The sequence below is a fragment of the Phoenix dactylifera genome, unplaced genomic scaffold (assembly GCF_009389715.1).
Source record: "Phoenix dactylifera cultivar Barhee BC4 unplaced genomic scaffold, palm_55x_up_171113_PBpolish2nd_filt_p 000144F, whole genome shotgun sequence".
NCBI lineage: Eukaryota > Viridiplantae > Streptophyta > Magnoliopsida > Arecales > Arecaceae > Phoenix > Phoenix dactylifera.
Genome location: NW_024067699.1, coordinates 140,797 through 163,243, shown reverse-complemented (window position 1 = coordinate 163,243; position 22,447 = coordinate 140,797). Strand labels below are relative to the sequence as shown.

General features: G+C 37.5%; 1 protein-coding gene across 1 annotated transcript; it reads right to left on the bottom strand.

The window, feature by feature from the left end:
• Positions 1 to 10,330: 10,330 nt before the first annotated feature.
• Positions 10,331 to 13,483, bottom strand: LOC103714804. Its single transcript, XM_008802221.3, has 2 exons — positions 13,420 to 13,483; positions 10,331 to 11,202 (listed from the first exon to the last, which is right to left on the bottom strand). The coding sequence occupies exons 1-2, from the start codon at positions 13,481 to 13,483 to the stop codon at positions 10,544 to 10,546; spliced, it is 723 nt and encodes a 240-aa protein (XP_008800443.2). The 3' UTR covers positions 10,331 to 10,543.
• Positions 13,484 to 22,447: the final 8,964 nt, after the last annotated feature.

Sequence of the window (22,447 nt, the reverse complement as noted above, 5' to 3'; positions counted from 1 at the left end):
TTGGGTCCTTCATGGTTAGTCAAGTTGGTTCCTTTTGGAACCCATACCCTTTTAATTTTTCTTTTTGTTTTATTTTTCCTAAAATTACACACATTTGCTTTATGACCTATAGTACCACAGCAAAAGCAAGTTATTTTCTTAGTTTTAGTTTTTCCAGCTTTAACAAAGAAGTTACTAAGAAGTTTTTGTTTATTTCTTGGTTTATACCCTAAACCCGCTTTATTAAATACGGCTCGTTGACTATTAAGTATCATGTTTAATTTTTCAGAACTATATGTAAATTTTTCAACTAAGGGTTTGTATTTGTTAAGTTCTTTAGTTAGAGTTTGATTTTCTGCTTTTAGGTCATTAAGTTCTTTTGTGAGATCCTTATTTAAGATTTGTTTATGATTTTTAAGTTCTGAAAGTTCCTTAGTTAGTTTTTCATTATCTTTAGTTAAGGTACTATTCTTTTGAGTTAAAAGTTGGTTGCTTGTCTTAAGTTCTATATTTTCTTTGATGATTAAATCCTTATCCTTAACTAATTTATCGTATTTATGTAGGTATGATTGATTAGCTATTTTTAGTTCTTTATTCTTAAGATTTATGGCCTTATATTCTACCATTAATTCATTAAATGCATCATAAAGTTCATCAAAAGAAAAATCAAGATGCGTATCGGAAGTTACCTCGTTTTCGTTGGCCATGAAGCAGAAATTGGCCTTCTCTTCTTGTTCATCATCTGATGAGGAGGATGATGAGTCGGAGTCGGATAGTGTAGTGACAAGAGCCTTCTTCTTCTTGTACTTACTCCCCTTCTTCAGTAAGGGGCACTCTGCTCTTATGTGACCCGGCTTCTTGCACTCGTAACACCCAATCCCCTCATTTTTCCTTTCCTTACCTTTGTCCTTGCGGTAGGAATTTGAGGGGCCTCTCCTTTGATGATACGCCTTCTTGTGGTTGATAAATTTCTTGAACTTGCGCACAAGAAGTGCCTCACCATCATCTTCCTCATCTTCTTCTTTTTCACTGCTGCTGCTGCAAGATAAGTCCTTGTTAGATGAAGTAGATTTTAGTGCTAATACCTTTTTCTTATGAGAGGACTCTTCCTCGTTGTGTTGCTTTATGGTTAGCTCGTGCGTCATCAAGGATCCAAGGAGCTCCTCGAGTGGTAATTTGTTCAAGTCCTTGGCTTCTTGGATTGCCGTCACTTTAGCTTCCCAAGACCTTGGTAGACACCGAAGGATTTTCCTGACAAGCTCACTGTTAGTATAGTTCTTGCCAAGGCTTTTTAGGCCATTGACAATATCAGTAAACCTAGTGAACATGCATGTAATTGTTTCATTAGAATCCATTTTAAATAGTTCATATTTATGAACCAATATATTAATTTTGGATTCTTTAACTTGATTTGTGCCCTCATGGGTCACTTCAAGTCTATCCCAGATCTCTTTTGCAGAGTTGCAAGTAGAGACCCTATTAAATTCATTTCTATCTAAGGCACAATAAAGTACATTCATAGCTTTAGAATTAAGTTGTGCCTTCCTCATGTCATGTTCATCCCAATCCTTTTCTAGTTTGGGTACCTTGACACCCTCTACATATATGGATGGGATGTATGGGCCATTTACTACAATGGTCCACATCTCATAGTCTTGGGCTTGGATGAATATTCTCATCCTAGCCTTCCAGTATGAGTAGTCGGATCCATTAAAGAAAGGGGGTCTTTGGGTGGACTGACCCTCAATGTGGGAAGATCCAAATGGGGTTGTCATTTTGATCTTTTAACTCTTGGGTGGAAGAGTTTTAGGCTCTGATACCACTTGTTGCCCAGATAGACAACCCAAGAGGGGGGGTGAATTGGGTTTTAAAATAATTTGAATAATTAAAACGATGTGGTTGACTAATTAAAAACTATTGCAAGTTATTTAATTAATGCTAAGTGCTGTGAGTGATGTGAGGGGAAGAAGAAGAGAGACAATCCAACACAAACACAAGGTTTTATAGTGGTTCGGAGCTAACCCTTGCTCCTACGTCCACTCCTCAAGTCTCACTTGGGAATTCACTATAACCCCCTTGGATTACAGCCGGTTGTTTTCCAAGCTCACAACCAAACTTGTTGTTTTACGAGCTCACAACGAACTCGGTCGGTTTTTCCAGGCTCACCGACTAGAACCGCCCCGATTGTTTTCCCGGGATCACAATCAAACCCTTACACACGTTGGTTTTAACTCGGCTCACCAACCAACCTCAATCCCCTTGATTCAATCCCCGATTGAACCAAGTAAATACAAGTTGTAGAAAGAAAACAGAAAATGAGCTTCTCAAAAAGCAGATGAAAACAATATGAACAATAAATGAAGTTAAGAAGCCTCAAACGCTTTTAGATTGGAGATGAGGAATGGCTTCTTAAACTTCTGGTCTCCTCTTGAAAGAGTAGTCGACTTGAATGCAGGAGAAGGAGGCTTTAATTGCTGGGAAGATGTAGTTGAAAGCAGTAAATGCAGATCTTCCTCTTTTTCGTTGAAGAGCACGTTGCAGAGCTTGAATGCTTGATTAGTTGGAGTGGAATAGTTGTTCTCTGCCTTGCTATAGTTCTCTGTGGCTATTTAAGCCAACCCCCACGGAAACTAGCCGTTAGAGTGCTTTTTCTGCCCGTTCTGAACCCTCTGCGCAGCCTGACAATATGACCGTTGGTGGGTTGGAGTCGACTCGCGCGATCAGGAGTCGACTCGGCTGTAGCGGGAGTCGACTCAAGCTTTTCCGGAGTCGACTCGGCAACTGTTCCAAATTTGAATTAAAGTTGCCTTCACGACTGGGAGTCGACTCGTCTTGACCTGGAGTCGACTCGCCAACTTCTAGAGCTGACTTGGCAATTTTGGAGTCGGCTCATCCACTGAAGTCCGTGGATCCAATTTTGAATTTTGTCCACTCGAGTCGACTCGACTGTCCTGGGAGTCGACTCGAATCTCAGAGCCCGAACTCTCGATCCTTTGTCTTTTGGCTCGTCCAGTCTTGGAGTCGACTCGAATTTCCTCGGAGTCGACTCGGCTCTCAGTTTCCGAAACTTGGTCTTCTGCCTTTTGATGTGAAGCTGTCTTGGAGTCGACTCGAATCTCAGAGGCAGTAACTTGATCTTCTGTCTGTTGATGATCGCGGAGTCTCGGAGTCGACTCGCGTACTGCGGGAGTCGACTCGAATCTCAGAGTTCCAAAAATACTCTCTGACTTTTTCTTTGTGTTCCGCTGAGAGTCGACTCATGCTTTCTTTGGAGTCGACTTGCCACCTATCGGAGTCGACTCGCGTTCCACTGGAGTCGACTCGAATCTCAGACCCGAAAACTGTTCTCTGACTTTTCTGCCTGTGACTGCTTGGAGTCGACTCTTACTTCCTTGGAGTCGACTCGGTGAACATCGGAGTCGACTCGCGCACTTCGGAAGTCGACTCGCTGACAGGTTCTGAGTTGAAGCTTTCTATCCTTCTGTCTGTTCTCAGTCGGAGTCGACTCGTACTTATCTGGAGTCGACTCGAGCTCGTGCCAGTGAACTTGATACGCTTGGAGTCGACTCGTGATACTCGGGAGTCGACTCGAGTCTCAGACATTGGTTCAAACAGACTCCTTAACTTATCCAAAAATTATGAACCAAGTCTTGGGACACTTAGACAGGATTTTCACTGAAACACTCAATTGAATTCATTAGTAATCAAAAGATATACTCAAATGCTTTGAGCTCATCAAAATCAAGTGGGGTTTTAATCAATCACTCCACACAAACTCATTAAACATATATAAGCCAAACAATTGATTGCATGACATGAAGGCTTATATAATTCCAAATGAAAGGGGGAGCTTTAACTTCAAAATTTACTGTTTCACACCTTTCAGTTTTGGATAAATTAAATAACTAGACACTTGAATTCATTTTGAAATTTTACTATAAATCTCCTTGTTTGTTGAGCAATTCACTTTACATATACTCAATATTTTGTCATCATCAAAAAGGGGGAGATTGTGGAGTGATTGATTATAACCCTATTTTGATTTTGATGAGCTCAAAGCATTTGAGTATATCTTATATTTTACTAATGAATTCAATCTAGTGTTTCAGTCTAATACTTGTAAATTTATGGTTAAGTATATCTAGATTTGGTTCAATACAATTTGGATAAGTAAAGAATACAATTTGAACCAAAGTCTGAGACTCGAGTCGACTCTGGAAGATTACGAGTCGACTTCAAGCGTATCAGAAGCACTGGCACAGGCTCGAGTCGACTCCTGTACATTACGAGTCGACTCCGACTGAGAACAGACAGACGGACAGAAAGATTCAACTCAAAACCTGTCAACGAGTCGACTCCTGAAGAGCGCGAGTTGACTCCGATGCTTGCGAGTCGACTCCAGGGTAGTATGAGTCGACTCCAGGGAGTTACAGACTGAAAGACAGAGAAGTTATTTTGGACCCTGAGAGCCGAGTCGACTCCTGAAGAACTCGAGTCGACTCCGATGGTTGGCAGGTCGACTCCAAAGGAAGCGAGAGTCGACTCCCAGTGTTATACAAGGCAAAAGTCAGAGAGCAACTTTCGGACACTGAGAGCCGAGTCGACTCCCGCAAAGTCCGAGTCGACTCCAAGGCAGTGCAACCCCAAAAAGACAGAAGACGGTATTTTCGTCTCTGAGAGGCGAGTCGACTCCAAGATAGTTCGAGTCGACTCCAAGGCAGCGCAACCTCAAAAAGATAGAAGACTGCTTTTCGGATACTGAGAGCCGAGTCGACTCCGGAACAGTTCGAGTCGACTCCAAGACGGCACGAGTCAAAAGACAGAAGATCGGGAGTTCGGACTCTGAGCGCCAAGTCGACTCCCAGAATTTTCGAGTCGACTCGAGTGAGCAAAGTTGAAGAATACATCTCTGGATTCCTTGGAATGGGGGGGCCGACCCCATGCTAGGGCTCGGGGGCCCGGATTGAGGTCGGTCGGTGGCTCTCGTGGTGCCTGCAGCATCTGCAGCCCGTGGTCGCCGATCCTCTCTCCTTCCCGTGGAGAAGAGAGACCTCGAGGGAGGAACAGCCCGTAGCGGGGACCAACGGCGTCGACGATGCTCGCGGCTGCACACGGGAGTCCCCTCTTCCCTCTCTCCTTCTTCTTCTTTCTTTCTTCTTCTTTTCTTTCCTCCCTTCTTCTCTTCACCGAGACCCCCTATCCCATTGAAGAAGAAGAAGGGAATGGGGCTCCGGCCGACTGCAACCCCTCGGTCGAGAGCCGACAGCGGCTGCAGCCAAGAACCGTGTACGGAGTCCATCCTCTATTTTATTTTGGAAACATGAAGGATAACAAAGAAATAGAACATGATCAGAGAGCTTACCATTTTCGGGGATGAACTGTGGTGCCCCCTGCTCCGGTGCTTCAGTAGTCATCCTAGGAAATCCTTGAAGAGGAAGGAGAGTCTTAAGGCTCTTTTTGCTGGGGTGAGGTGTCACCCCCAGCTTTCCCCTGTGAAGGACTTAACACCTGGGCCTTCCTCTGATCCCCACCTGGCCCTAGTCAAATCCACGCATAAAGCATGAGGTGGCAGCCATCAAACGAGCTGCCAACCATGGGCCCAGTTAGCCTATTAGATGTCATGGCCCAATGTTCAAATATAGGCCCAAAAAGGAGTAATTGGGCCCAGTTGATTTTTGGGCCCAGGTATTACACTAACTAGGCCTCCTTCCCTCTATCTTTTTCTCTATTTTTTTGATCCGCTCTTCCTCTTTCCCTCTTGGATATACTCTCTTTATTTTGTTGCACTATGAGAAAAAATAGAGAAAGTAAGTCGCTTCTGTTATTAATTTAATAAAGATGAATATACAAAGAGTAAGGTACAGAAAGAGATAAGGTGGAATTGTACAATGATCAGAAAGTGAGTATGAAGGTGAATAATAAAGAGGTGACAAAGCATATTCTGTCTTACTATAGTCCCTAGTTCTTTGCCTCGGGCCATGGTTCACTCCATCTCTCTCTCTCTCTCTTCCTCTTGTTTTGGTGTAGTAGCCCACCTAAGCTCCTCCTCTTTTGGCCATGCCCCCCCTCCTTTTTATTTCTAATCTCTCTTTTCTCTAGTTCTTTTGGCATGATCTTCTGAGTTGGCCAATCCCCCATGCACGGTCCTCCTTCCCCTCTATCCCCCTTTTTGAGTGGTGTGAGACTTTCCTCTTTTTCTATTTTCTTTGTATTTTGAGCCTCGATTAGGTGTGGTTTGCAATGTCAGATTTGTGATGATAGTAGTATCCCCATCATAATCTATGTTTGTTGGCCCCCTTCCTTAATCTGGCCTTTCTCTTCTTCCTTTCCTTACCTAATCTTCCTCCTCCTCTCTCCCTCTCCGGCGTGATTGTCTATCTCCTCTGTACGTATGATCGCCTTTGCTAGATGGGACTACTTTTTAAGTCTTTTTGTGTCAACAGTCTGGCCATGCTTACTTTTGATATTATCTAGTGTTAAAATTTTGGTATGCTTCTTAGTAGCAGTGGTGAGTTGATTTTCCATGTGAATTTCAAAAATATAAATTATATAGGAACATTTTGAATTTTGAATTTGTTGGATGATTATATGTGAATTTGGAACCTTTTCAACCTTTTCTTCCTATCTTGTTGTACACTTTTCTCTCTTTAACTTTCCATGTTTAATAAAATTCAGATGGGGCTCTCCCCCTCCTTTGTCCTCACAAAAGGATATTGGGTTGATGGGTTTTCTTAGCATTTTTAGAATCAATACTAAGCTTAGATTAAAATGCACTCCCTTGGAATGATGCAGAAAGATAACCTTAGTACTTATCTAGGCATCCTACTCACTATTAAGCACCTTTACATGCATGATCTCTAAGGATTGAAGAAAAAAATTGTGGCCGGTTAGATAACCCTCTCTCTATAGCTGTATCTCATTTACATGTATTTATATCAGCATGCAAATTACGGTCATTCTAGTAGTGCAACATGAAGAACTAATAATGTTTGAAGTAGTTTAAGTAAAAGGAGAAGGAAAATGGTGAGGATCTCTAAGAAGCCAATATATATATATATATATATATATATATATATGGATAGTTTAATTAGTTTCAGTATGAAATTAGGGTTGTGACAAAGTTGAGCAATTTATTTTTTCATTTTTCTTTTTTGAAGAGAATGTGACCTAGAGTTTAATTTAATCAAAAAATAAACCTTTATGGATCAAAGTATGCAAACACTAGATATATAGTTATGCAAGTTATATTTTAGAGCTAATATCTTTTATTTTTCTATTACAATGGTTAATGGATAATTACAACAATACATCTTTATTCTATAGACACCTACAAACAAGCTCAGGATAAACATAAAATAGTCATCAAAATCAGTTAACAACTTTTAGTCAATAAGGAATAAACATAAAATGGCAGCCATCATCAATTAAAAAAAATCACCTACAATGGCAGTCAGTCCAAGGACATATTTTAATTAGTTCTATTATCAAAATGCTTATTCATAATAAATAACTGCAAGGGGCACCACTTGCAAAAGTAGATCATAATAAGCCAATGCCACTTTAAAAGCATACATTGGTTGATATCTTTCTTTAATACTTTTTTGCAACTTTGTTTTGAATCCAAGAACCACATATGGAATGCTTGCACAATAGAAATGTAACCGATATAGCTAGCTCAATCCATATGACCCATCCTCCAATAAAAAATAAAAACTTTAAAAAAACCTAAAGTCTTATCAGTTTATCAGTAACAAAGTCTACTTAAGAATGGAAAAGATGGTTTCATTTCATTCTCGTGCTAACAATGGCCCGTTCCATTCGTACAATTTGGGGCACAATGTCAACTTCTATACTGATGAGTTATAGACCCTGTTTGGGAGAGCTGTTAGCAGTAGAGCTTTTGGAAGTAGAGCTATTAGAAGTATAGCTTTTATAAAAAGCTATTTGCTGTTTGGTAACTACATTTCTAAAGTTCTGTGCTACTTTAACATGTATTTAGTAAACAAACTGAGAAAGTAATTTTGGTATGACAAAATGACCATAAAGAATATTGCATAGTATTATACAAGAGGGCATAATAAAATATAATATGTATTAATACCTAAATATATGATATAGTATAATATTACTGTAATGTAATAAAATATTATTATAATATAGTAATATAATATTATATACTATAGCATAATAATTTAATATAATATTAAATTATTTAATATAACATTTCAATGCATTATGATATAATGTAATATAATATTATTTTTATAGTATAATACAATAACTAAGGTATAAAGTATTATAATTATTAGTGTAAATTAATTTTTCATAATATAACATAATATTAAATTATTTAACATAACATATTAATGTATTATGATATAATGTAATATAATATTATATTTATAGTATAATATAATAATAAAGGTATAAAATATTATAATTATTAGTGTAAATTAATTTTTTACCTTTCTAATGACCATTTTCTAGCTAGGTGATAAAATTGGTTAAACAAATACTAATATTTTTATTTATTTATTTTTTCTTCTTTTCTTTTCTTTTTTTTTCTTTTTCTTCTCTTCTTTCTTCTTCTTCCTTCCCGAAGCTTTTTTCCTCTTCTACTTCTTTCTTTCTTCTCCTCCCCTCCCTTCTTCCTTCCTTTCCTCACTTCTCCTGCACGGTCATGGAAGGGGCGATCGAGCTCTAGGGAGGGCCGGCTGAGGCCAGCGGCCACGGCTTGGGGCGTTCCTATCTTCTCCCATGGAGAAGAGAGGGAGAGCTTGGGAGGCGAAAAGCTCGTGGCAGCCATGGGAGGCGCGATGAAGCTCGCGGGAGAAGAAAAGGAAGAGCCCGCAGCCGGCTTGCGGCATCGCAGCGTCCAGGGCCACAGCGGATGAGAGCTCCAAGCTTCTTCACAAGATTCTTTGGTCCTCCTCCTCCGCCGCCGCTGACTTCGGCTACTTCGATGTTTTTCTCTTGTTTGAGATTCATGGGATCGGAGGAGAGTGGTCGTTGGAAAGGGGTGGTTGGGGGATTTCGGGCTCGGTGGATTGGGTATTTTATTAGAAATATTTTGGTCAAAAAAATAGTTTTTTGACGGAGCTTAAAAGTGCTTTTTTGGAAGGCTCCAAAATGGAGCTTCTTCCAAAAAGTTGTTTTTAGCTTTCTGGAAAAGCTAAAACAGCTTTCCGAAATTTTTACCAAATACTCTTTTTTATCTAAAAGTATTTTTGGAGGGCCAGAAAGTGCTTTTTGGCCCTCCAAAAGCTCCCCCAGACGTGGCCATAGTCATTTCCTAACTGATGGAACATCTAGTCGAGAAGCTCCAAAAATAAATCACTATACTCATTCCGATCAAGGATACTTTCAGCAGAAAATATATCGAAGAGTTAGTGTGAGGCTGGCCAAAAATCTGAGTTTATCAGAAGTTTGGTCTAGAATTCTCGAAAAATTAGCTTTTTATGACTACATTGGTAATAATCCGGCAAAAAGGAGATTATTCAAAGAGGGCTCAATAGACAACAGGGATGGAATAGCTATTGGATGGTTAGAATACCCCATCTTTAGAGAAAAAAGAGTGTTTTTCTTTCTATCCATCAGATCTCTTCTATTTCATCTATTTTTCCAGATCTTCCTGTTCTTCTGAATAAATGAAAGGGTCTTTTTTGGCGGATCCCTCCTCTTCCTATTTAGTTTTTTCCGTTTGCATAAGACAACTCTCTCTAAAGAACTCATCAAAGTAGCATTGATTTCTCACGAAGGGGGTCACACTGACCAGGCTCGGGTGATTGTTTATAAAAAACACAGGTCTTTACAAAGTCCTAGCTTCACGACCTTAGAAAAGAAGAAAAATATTGTTATGAAATAATAGAAAAATGGAAGTAATTTTGTACTAGTCATTTATTTTCCATAGCCTTTAGATAAGCATTGCTTTTTTTGTTGGATTTTCTTTGTGCCTTTGTTCAGCTTGAATGATTTTATTGATTTCTTCGATCGAATCTTTCCCCAATACTAGAGGTTCTTTGTCCTCTTTGATAACATACTCAACTGAGAGTTAGATTTACTTCAATTGCTTGTCCCTCAACTCTACCCAAGTTGGGCCCATGATAGAATCTAAAAATATAATTACACCTAAAAATATAATTTTTTGACAAAAAAATATTGCAGAGATAGGATTCGCTAAACTGCTATGCTCCACGCTGAAAAACTGGAACCAATGGACGAAAATAGTTGGATTTTGGCTTTGCGTTGGGCCACTCATCAGGAGCTGTTTCAAGGACGAACTGGAGCAGGAATGGAGTGGCGAGGCAACTAAGTCTAAACAGAACCACAAACCAAGTTATATTGGCAACCAGTTCATATATATATTAATCTAGAATATTACATACTACATGGACCATTGGAATTTTGAACTCTGTAGATATATTCTAACTAGAATATATTTTAAACAGATGATACATCATGCATGACCATGCCATATATAATGGTACAAATCATATGTAGGATCATAACTTGATCTTATTCTCTATTATATATGTCATGACGTGGATGAACCTCGTCCATCCCATCAGCTTCCATACTGGGCCTTGTAGTCGTTCCAAAGCTGATCCACCGGCTTGCCGAGAAGCTCCACAAAGAAGTCATCACTATACCCATCCCTCATCTTGGCATTGAGTTGGGTCACAAAACCACCCTTAAGACCGTTGCAGTAGTCGAGGAATCGAGCAGTCACGGAATAGCCCTCCGTCCAACTATTCCCGTCGCCGGGCTTCGCCCAGTGGCTCGGCACATACCCGGCCTTCAACCTGACAAAGTCTGCGATGCCTTCTATCAGCCATCCCGGGGCTGCGTTGTTCCCGTTCCACTGCCAAACGTGGGTCACCTCGTGATAAAGGACGCCTTCGAAGCCTCTGTTCAGGTCGTCGACATTCCCGTCGGCGATGAACTTGGCGTTGTACTGGATCATGTTGTTGCTCGTCAACGCGACGACGTCGTCTCGGTTTAAGTTCTCGATGCTGAGAGTTATGAGCTGCACATTCTTCCGGTCTGCTTCAGAGGACTGTTGGAAGGTCGTCCACACGAAGGCGGAGGCATCGGCCAGAACTCGCTTGCTGTAGTCCACCCCAAGCTTATCGTCGAAGATGGTGCCGCCGGGGGTGCCGACGGTTGTTGGTGACCTCGTATTCAACACCCTCCGCGGCGGTGAACGCAGCAGAGGCCAGAAGGCTGGAAATCAACAACGCGACCAGTTCCATCTTCCCTTCTTTCCCACTTATGAGCAAGTATGGATCAACCGAGGCTTCATATGTTTAAATAGATCTAGAGAGATGAAAAGATCAGGGTGGGGGCCAAAAGACTTTGGAGTCACGACTCTACCGTACTGTTGCCGTACAATTGAGGTTGGAAAAAACGACAAAACTAATCCGTGAAAGAGATGATTTTTTCATAGGGTCGCCTGCGAGAAGTCTGTTTGTTAAAAAATTTCAATGCCCAAGTTGGAATGAAGAAACAACAGCGTGAAAGAAAGAATTTTCAGCAACTAATATGTGGAAGAGCCGATTTTTTTGTAGGATGGCCTGCAAGAAGTCTGCTTGCTAAAAATTTTTAGCAGATGCCCAAGTTGGAATAGAGAAACAACAATTTGGAAGGAAGAATTTTCAGCAGAATAAAGTTCTCTGAATGAATATACCTGAGAACCTCCGGACTATCCTTTTATATAGGATAGTTTACTTTATCATTATGATTTGATACGACGTGTGTTAATGGCCAGTAATACGTTTAATGGTATGGGCATCATTCCATGTGGACAGCATACGGTGATGATCGTGTGTCGACCGTAGTGTTGTCATAACTATTGGTTGCTAGAACTGTCAGTTTTTATTGATACATGTCTATTGGCTTCTCGGCTGTCGCTAAAGTTATTCGTCTTGATATATATCGAGGCCAAAAAGAACGGTCTAATTTGAGCCAAGATGTATAACATTTCTCCATGACGTGCATTAATTTTTTTTTTGATTTATTTTATGCCAGTTTTCATAATGGTCGGCATAATTCACGGAGCAAAATATCTAGATTTTTTTTGCATAGAAGCAATTTTTGACCCGTCCAAGTCAATTGAGTTGGGTCAAGGATGAGACCATGACTAACGTCCTTTCCATGAATTTGCACTCATTAACCTACCACAATTGACTAAGTTGATGCAACGTTGGCCGCGCGCGTAGGCAATCTATCGGTATCACATCTTTGCAAGAAGCCAAGACGCCTATTTGTCAACTCATGAGAAAGTTCCACGAACCTTAGTTCTCGGATCCGACTTCTCCTTGAAGCCAATCAGTCTATGAGTCTTTGCTTTCGGTTGGTGAGACATGTCTCTACCTCTTAATTTGTTTATTATTATTTTGAGCTCAAATCGAGTTTAATTTTAAATCGAGCCGAACACAAGATTACTTCATCAGCTTGCTGATCTTAAATCAAACTAAAATCAAATCTAAATTAAAGATTAATTTAAGATTTATTCAGACATAAATATCTTTTGATTGATCCAAGCAATAAATAGTATTGGCAAAACTTTAATCCAATGATCCATTTTATAAAGAGAGATAGACAGAATTTTTTAAAATTATTTGATCCTAAATACTCTTCAATGAAAATTAATAATTACCTTTTGAAAATTAAAAAATCCATACCATTGACTATAATTTATGATGTTTAAAATTTTTAGAAAATAAAAAGAATTATTTTGAAGGTCTCTTACCATTGCATTAAGCAAGCATAAAATAAATGTTAAAATATAGAGCTAATAAATAAAAGTACATTATATAATTTGTAGACTAAAAATTACTGATAGCAATTTAAATTTCTTAAAATATATATAGATTAAGATAACTAATTTCTATTCTTCTAGACTATAGGTCAAATCAAAACATAGTGTCACCATTTTGTATCCATTTGATGCAACATTAAAAGTCCTCAAAAGTGCATAATATTTTATTTATAGATATTCGATACATCATAGGTTATGATGGTTGTGCAGAGTTAATCTAAGATACTTTTGACAGCAATCACCTTCCAAATAGAAATTGGTGATGACATTTAAAAATAAAAATTTATATATTGATCATGATCTTCAGTATATAGAAAGTTTAAAAACTAAAAAATATTTCTTCTAAAAATATTGTACCATTGCATTACACAGACATAAAGTTAGTGAACAAAAGCTATTATAGATTATGTAATTTATAAATTCAAATCATTGATCATGTAATTATATGTATATTTCTGATTGTTCTTCATTTTCAAGGCTATCATTCTTTTTCTATTATGATTTGTATAATGAATAATTATAACCACTACGTGATTGTCTATTCTCAAAAGAATAAAAGAACGGCAAGAAAAAGGACAACAACGATCTCATTGTCAAAGCGGGTGCCACCAACCAGGTACCAGTAGCATTGTTGCTTGCTTTGTATTCAATTGCCCTAGTGGTGTCGAAGATGTAGAACAGCATGTTACACGGAGTAGATCAACTGTATCGGCCCAAGATCTAGAATAAACACTAAACAAGATAGAAAAGAGATGCTGAAAGAAAACTAATTTGAAGAGAAAAAATACTGAATTAAAAAAATTGAGATACACAAAAAGACTCTCTCATTCCTCTCCAAGAAGGACAACTCTCACTCTCTCCCTCCCTCTCTCTTTTCTCATGTCATACTAAAGGAGACATCAAAGGTACCTTTAAATAGAGTATTATATGGGTAAGATGTTTGATTTCTTCTCAAATTCAAAACCAATACCTACTAAAAGATAAGACTTGATAACTACTAAAAGATAAAGATAACTATTCTAGAAGAAAAAACTAAGTAGAATAAAACTAGCAATAGAATCCTAAAGTCATTAAAACTAATGACCAACTAAATAAGAATCCTAATAATATTAGGACTTGGCAATGAATCTCAACACTCTTCCTTATTGTGAAGCCCATGCCAACAATATTGAACTTGTCGATGTCATGAAATGTCACAACAGTCATTGCCAATATTGCCGCAATAACAACAATATGTTATAACTTGTTAAACCAATAATTAAATAGTAGAACTTTTTTATTGGCTCGAACAATAACTTTTTGGTTGGCTTGTCTTTTTTGTTGCATATGTCGAAATCGGTGGTGTTCTCCAACACTTCTCCTAAGCATAAACTCCATAATCACTATATCAAGATTCCATAGAATGTCCAGCTTACGCCAATGAACATCAAGTTGCCAGACGCAATCAATATGAGCATTGATCATCACCACCACTTGAGCAGCTTAAAGTATCTGCATATAGCTTGCTCCTATATGTGGAATCAAATCTTTATACATAGAGTCTTCTAACAACTTAAACTTTGGAGTAGCTTCAAAATTAATTAATATACCAAAAATTTTGTCGAATACCAAGACATAACATGAATCATTTCTACTAAGTATGTTTTTTTTCCTGTTTGATCTTTAAAACTACTTCCAAATGTTAGATTTTTTTATCTCATGGCTGACTAAATCTTCAGAAAAAATATCCATATCTTTATAGACGGATCAATTATTGCATCTTTTGACTCTTCATGAGTAACTTCAATCATGATCTCTACTGAACTTAATATAGTATCTATGTGATCAAGCTCCTTTTGTTTCAGATTTTTTAAGGACTTGATTGATCCTCAAGTTGATTTTTATGCTGATCAAATTTTCCATACTTTGAGTCTTCTAAACTTAAATAAGTCTCTAATTGATTAAGCTCCCACTGATTCAAATTTTTATTTTTAAACCAAATTTGTTCTTGATCATTTAGATTTTTAGGAAAGCCTAAAACTAAAATCCACTCTTCAGGCAACTTTTATTTAAGATGTCCTATCTTACTTGAATTTGAGTGGATGGCCACAAGAACATCCCACATTTTTTTGGCTCTTGTATATCTTGTATATGAAGATAATTTTCTCTATCGACTAAAACTTGAATAATCCACATCACCTTTTTTTATTTTAGATTTTATTTTTTCTTGCAACCTCATCATTAAGAGTATCTATTGGCATCGTCTTCGACTCACCCAAGATATCCCATATATCTTGTCCTATCAAATAAGACTTGACAATAGCCTTCCAAATTGGATAATAAGTATTGTTCAACTTGCGAAGAGTAGTAGTAGCAAAGCAGCAATATTAATGTTGGTGAGATTAGGCATGTTGAATCCATTGAGAGAGAAGGTTGTAGCAACAACCATGATAATTTATCTTTTGAATAACTAAAATTAGAGTCCATATATTTGCACAACCACTTAGCGAATTATTGGAAGCTCTGTAACCATGCTAAGCTACAAACACATGAACCATCAACAATCAATGTTGCCGCTCCAAAAATTGCGCTCTGAATAAATTTGATCAAAGCTGCAAACCGCCCAACCACTCTCCATCCTTCCTCTGATACCATGTTGAATGGCATGCTATGCGGAGTAGATCGACTGTACCGGCCCAAGATCTAAAGCAAACACCAAACAAGAAACAAAAAAGAGATGTTGAAAGAAAACTAATCAGGAGAGAAAAATATTTAATTAAAAAAATTGAGCCATACAAAATGACTTTCTCTTAATCTTCACCAAGAAGGACAACTCTCACTCTCTCTTCCTCTCTTTCTCTTCTCATGCCACACTAAAGGAAACACCAAAGGTCCCTTTAAATAGAGTATCATATGGGTGGGATGTTTGATTTTTACTCAAATTTAAAAACCAACACCTACTAAAAAATAAGTCTTGATAACTGCTAAAGAATAAGGATAAGTATTTTAGAAGGAATAACTAAGTAGAATAAACTATAAATAGATTTTTAAAGTCATTAAAACTAATGACCAGCTAAATAAGAATCCAAATAAGATTAAGACTTGGTAATGAATCTTAACACAAGGTAGTTGAGGCCAGGAGAGAAGCAATGATAGTGCTAGCAGTGCCATTTTGCCCTCCTTTTCACTAATGAGTTGTGAAGAAGTATGATGGGAGGATTTCTATCTTTAAGGGTTGGGGGGTGACAAGGTGAGTGGGTATTTTTGACTAATCCTTGGGGTCTGATTAAGCTTATATTGTCACTTTGGTCATGCAGACCTTGGAGGACATTATTGTCATGGGTCCCGACTTTCTATACTATATTTTTTTTTTTGATAAGACAGACGGATTATATATGTCTAGTATGAACGCATCAGATAAGATCAGAAAACAGGATATTACGAAGTGAAATCGAGACAGCTGACAAATCGGTCCAATGTATCCCTCTAGAATGCTCCGCCACAAAAGCAGCAATTCAGTCGACAGCATTATTCGCTTTACGGTAGATATACTTGGTCATTCAGAAAATATATTTTCTCAAGCTCTTTTATATATCAAGCAAGAGCAGGTGAGTCCACCACCTTCCGATTTACGGGCTGATATTATTTTTATAATTAAACATTATACTTCCACATTACTTTTAAATATCATCACGTCATTTCATAACCATCACATTCATATTTATTAAACATTAAAGTGTGCCATATGGTACCAAAAGTCTAGTATGATTGAAAGGACATATTTTGCTCCGGTCCATGCCATGTTGTCGGCCGTTGGATGGGATGCACAATCTTTTTTTTTCTTTTACATTTTTTTAAATAAAGCGGATGAATTAAACCATCCTGGTATGAACACAACCTCTGGCATCAGTACGGAGAATCTCTCGGAGTTACCAAAGAATTAGCAGCCATATTTTTCTACTTAACGAGAGCACAACCTTCGCATACTTATTGCTTTTCTTCGTCTTAGGAAGCCCTTGCACCATTTTTTTCGGCAGAAGAAACTTATGCCTTCCAAAGTTTAATCATCCATCCCTTCTATGCCCCAACCATGACTCATTCCAACATTATTTGAGTACTTGAAAGTAAGTGGGAAGCTTCTACTCACCATTATTTGTATTTGTTGAAAGAGTAGATGCCCTACAAGCCAATCGCAATATGTATTGTGAAGGATTTTCTTTTGATTTTCCAAATCATGTACATGACATTTAATATAAATAAAGGCATTGTGTTTCATCATATGCTGTTGATTATATTTGTGATGAACCCCTTAGATTAAGGCAATGATTTTGAGGCTATGATGAGATCATATTAGTGAGACCTAAAATCCTAAAATCCTAATCTTAAATATTTTCAGTCATTGGTACATTGAGTCGGAGATCAATGTTTACCGGAAAGACTAGCACATCTTATGTATGCTCGATGCAGAAGGTGATTGATCTCACAATCACTTGTGTGGAGACACTAATACAAAGATGTGGGTGCTCATTAGAGAAATGAGTTCACTGAATTGACCTACAAAGAGAAATCTTATGAAGTCTTACTTACATGTCAAAAGATGATTCTCTTAGTGGGAGTTGAGCAACTGATCCTTTGACCTAAGATCACCATAGTATCTTGTGCACATAAATCCATATTTTGGTTTCCACTCATTCATGACAATAAGCTATGTACGAGGTCTTCTGGATATGGTGGAATGTGTACGAAGGTTATGAGTAGGTCAACAAGGAATTAATCACTTCTAGTAAGAGAAGATCGCATCCTATTTATTCTAATCATATGATAATTCAGGAAGCCTTTGATCAAAGCACAATAAAAATTAGAAAGAATTTCTAATGTTTCATTATTCGAATTATCATTAGAAGATTGAGAAATATATGAATATGAAATTGAGTTTGACATATATTCATACTCATATATATATTCGAGATGCAGTTTGTTTAAAGGATTGCATTGCACGGTAACTTGCCATTGAAGGATATTTTTGGTATTTCTACCAAATTTCATATTTTTCGGGTAGACATGACACGTTGCTAGACGTCAATCTTGTCTTATAGGTTTGATCGAATTAAAGAGTTTAATTCGATCACCAATTAGAAAGGATTCTAATTGTTAAGTTCGGGTTCACGCAGTTTGGACTTAAATCGATTAGAAGAGTTCTAATCAAGTTGGGTCAACTCGCACTCACACCTATTGCTGGCTAAGTATGGAACCCAATGGGTCACACACAAGAAAACTTATTAAGGGTCTAATTGGATTAGATCATGTTTGCAAGATAGACATCCTAGCAGGTGTTGCAAACCCTTAGCTCTTGATTCGAATTGGATTCGAATTCGATTCTTAATTGATCTAATTTGATTAGATTATGTTCTAATATGGGTTAGCCAAGAGTTGGCATCTAATTGGCTTGGTTTGAGTCTAATTGGATTAGATTTAATAAATTATTCAATCTAGACCGTTAAATCTTGATCTACCGTTGAATGAAGACATAATGGAGAGTTGGTTTAACCCAATTGGATTGGGTTAGAGGATGGCTACCATAATTGACCATTGGATCTTAATCCCACCATTGGATGAAGACATAATGGGTCAAGTGAATGGCGCCTTGCATTGGAGCCCTTGGATCATCATCATGAAAGATCAAGAGGTGAGGCGTGATGGACATGTGATTAGCATGTGATGTTGACTTGGTCAAAATATGGCACCACATGAAAGGACATATCATTTGATACACCTCCTCACTTGATCTGCACCTCCTCTTATTTGATATGGCCCTTTAGATGATGCCCTTTCATGAGAGGATGTGTGGATGGGATGCATCCCTTGGAGATGCATCCCTACACCTATTATAAATAGGCTAGCACTCCATGGGTTTCATCATTCCAACTCCATCCCACTCCTCTCTTCTTTCTTTCTTACATTAGTTTCTTTCTTTCTAGCATTGCTTCTAGTGTGTCCTAAGCCAAGACAAGATGGTCTTCTTTAGAACAAAAGGATTAGAAGTAATTTAAGAAGGTTAAAGAAAAATAGAAAGAAAGGAAAGCAAGCCATTAGAGTTTTTTAGAAGAATTCTGCATTAAGGATCAAAGACTTTGGAGCTTAAGACTTAAATCAAGTTTTCGTGTGGATCAACGTTGGAGGGTGAACACTTGGGCACCTAGTGGAAATTCTGCACATTGGATTAGCGTTAGAGATATTCTTCTATTTCTGTATTTATATTATATTATTTGATTGCTTCCATTAAGGTGATCTTGGCTTATAAGGATTTTATGTTAAGAAACTTTATCAAGAAATTTTTAAAATTTCTAGCTTCCGCTGCCCATTATAGCATGCTAGAACCCTTCATCTGTTTCATCTCTGCTTTTCGTTCCTCTCTTTGTTTGAACACCGACAGTGCCTTTCCTTGCACCATCGATGCTCCATTTCCAGACCTTATTTAAGAACGAAGGATGGTATTCATGATGTCAAGAAAAATGATCTCAGAATTTGTTATCTTATGGTTGCTAACAACCCCTATCCACGAACCATGCGTTTAGTTTTGATTGCTTCGAGATATTTGGTATGCATAAAATTAAGAGACTCCATCTTGTTCTTCCTCCTTTGTATATCTCGCTTGAAAGCCGGTGTTAAACTTATCCTTTTGCAAATGACCATACCTTTTACACTTGTGGTATAGTGATTTTCCGTTAACCATCAATTTTTTTCTTCATTGCTGCTTCTACTACAAGTTCACCTTTTTTGAGTACCTTCTTCATTGAATTTCCCGTCATAAATTCCTTTACCTCTTCCTCTTTAATATCCTCCTCCTTCAGGAGACTCTTCTCTATGTTGATATTAGATTGGTGGGATATTTAGCATTTTTGGAATCAACATTGAGCTTAGATTGAAATGCCCTTTCAAGTGTTTCTTGGAATGTTTATTCAATCTTTCCTCACAGGAGCCCATAAAAAATCTTCAACATTTAACTTGTAACTATGTTTGATTTCTTCAATTACAGCCACCATGGGATCAAATATTTTTGGTATAGTTACAAAAATTTTCTCAACTAGTCTTGGTCAGTGATTTCATCACCATAAGTCTTCATTTGATTAATCAATTCTAGTAGTCTTGCATAAAACTCGTTCAAAACTTTATTCTCCTTCATTTTCAGATTTTCTAATTCCCTTCTAAAAGTTTGAAACTACAAGAAAATTGACTTTTAGTGGCCGCCAGTAGTGGCCACCACATGGGTCATTAAAAGTTGCGTTACTGAAACAATTAGCAACCCAAAATACAGCCACCACTAAAAAGAGCTCTTTAGTGGTGCCTAGATTCTGGGCATTAAAATATCAAGATTTAGTGGAAGCTTGTAGTGGCTTCTACAAAAGAACTTTTTGTAGCTTCTGCAAGTGACCACTATTAAAAAATTTAGTGGTGTTCAAGTAATGGTCGCTAAAGAGTGATGATCAAGTAATGGTTACTAAATTTTTGCAGCCACTACTGAAAATAGTCACTAAAATTCATCTTTGTTGTAGTAAAGTTTGATATCCCCTTACCTTAACATCTAATTAATATTCCTTCTGAAGAATGTCCCAAGCTTCCTTTGCTTTTAGAGCTCTCATGATTCTTGTAAAGATTGAATCTAAAACAACATTACCCTCACTCACATCCAAATCTATTTAACCCTATAGCTCCTCAGGGTATCACTATCAATACATTATTTTTGTTGCAAGTTTATCGATACCTAAAATATAGAAAGATATTTAGTTTTCAAGTTAAGAGATCATTTGCAAGTTGTGCAATCTAGTTTGCATCTCAATCTTTAACAATAATTTTCAGGTGGCTTGTCAGTATTGACCATTCAATATTATAACCATGTTAGTGCGAGGTATCTACCTTGGTATAGGAGGAACTCCATGTAGTCATCACACACCTCGTGAATTTTATAAGTGTGATGCCCAACCTCATCCATAGCTATGAATATATTTTGAGTGCTTACGAATATACAAATCTCCTGTGATAAACATTTCAACAACTTGGATAATATTACTAAAGCACCGGTGGACTTTTTTCTAGTTCTAAGGTTGATGTGTGATGCATATCTTGTACCATTTAAATGCTTATGCAAAGGAAAAATTCATGTATTATATCAAATGATGTCTACAATTATATACAAATGGTCTTGGAGTATACCGTACACTAACAATCTCCAACTTGCACCTAAAGCTATTTGGGCACATTTTTCAAATCAATCTAATCTATATGAGATGTGACGGCCTTCCATGTGAGGTTTAGTTAGTTGATTTGCCAAGTAATTTGCAAGACTTGCATCTCCTTCCTCTCGGAGATGTCTCTAATTATGTCGTACCTACATTCCACATGCTTCATCATATGCTAATACCTTGCCTTCACCCTTTGAGCTCTAGCTCTATTTTATTATAATATAGAACAGTAGGTGTTGAATAGAAGCAATGATTTCCATCTCAACCATGAATATCCTCAGACATATAGTTTTCTTTGTTGTCTCTGAAGTAGCAAAATATTCTACCTCGGTGTGGGATTTAAAATACATTTATGCACTCCTAGTGGATACATGATTATCTAGGACTAAACTAAAAGTCATCTGTATAACCTACCATCTTCAAGTTGCCATCCTCATACACAAGCACACAATTGTTAGTACCTTTAAGATATTTCAGTATATGCTTGATCAGTTCTTTGTGTTTCTTCCCTAGGTTGCTCCGGTATATGGAGAGTCCTACAACAAAGCAAATATTTGATCGTGAATTCAATATGGCAATTACTAAACTTTCTTAAGCTGAAGCATAAAGAATCTTCTCTATTAGCTGGATATTTTTCTCACTTTGGGCTTCATATCATCCGAAAGATAAATACCATGCCTGAAGGATAACATAGTTGGTTTTTCCAGATCCATGCTAAATCTAACCAAAATATTCTCTTCTAAGAGGTTTCGATGAGTCCAAGCAACCTTTTCTACTTATCTCATAGTAATTTAATACTCAAAACATAGCCAACCTCTCCTAAATCCTTTATAAAGAATTAGTGGATTTCCACAACTTGATTATGAACATCATGGATGTACAATTTCCTATAAGGAGAATGTTATCCATGTAAAGCACAATGGTAACTACGTTAGGCCCTTCAACCATCCTTTATATATATAGTACCCTTCTAGATTTTTTTCAAACCATATTCCTTGATCCCTTGATCAAATCTTCTATTTCAGCTTCTAGGCTTGTTTTAGACCTTAAAACAATACTGTCGACTTACATACCATATATCCTTTCCCAAGTGAGACGAGTCCTACTAGATGAAATACGAAAAGATCTTTCCACGGTGTCTCATTGTTTACACCATAGCTCAACCATCTAGTTGGCGGCCAGGAGTAAGCACTATGTGGATCAAATTTGATGGTATCAAAGCATGTGAGAATCATACGATCCTTGCTAGATTGGGTAGAGTTTGACTGTGAAATCACACTAAGAGTAGAGACCCAAGCTGAATAGATGGAATTCAACCATAATGTGGATAAGTAGACAAAAGATCAAGTCTTGATCATGAAAGATGATGGTAGAAGAGCGACACAATCATATTGGTCTTAGATTTCTAAGAACAGAGGACTATATTATA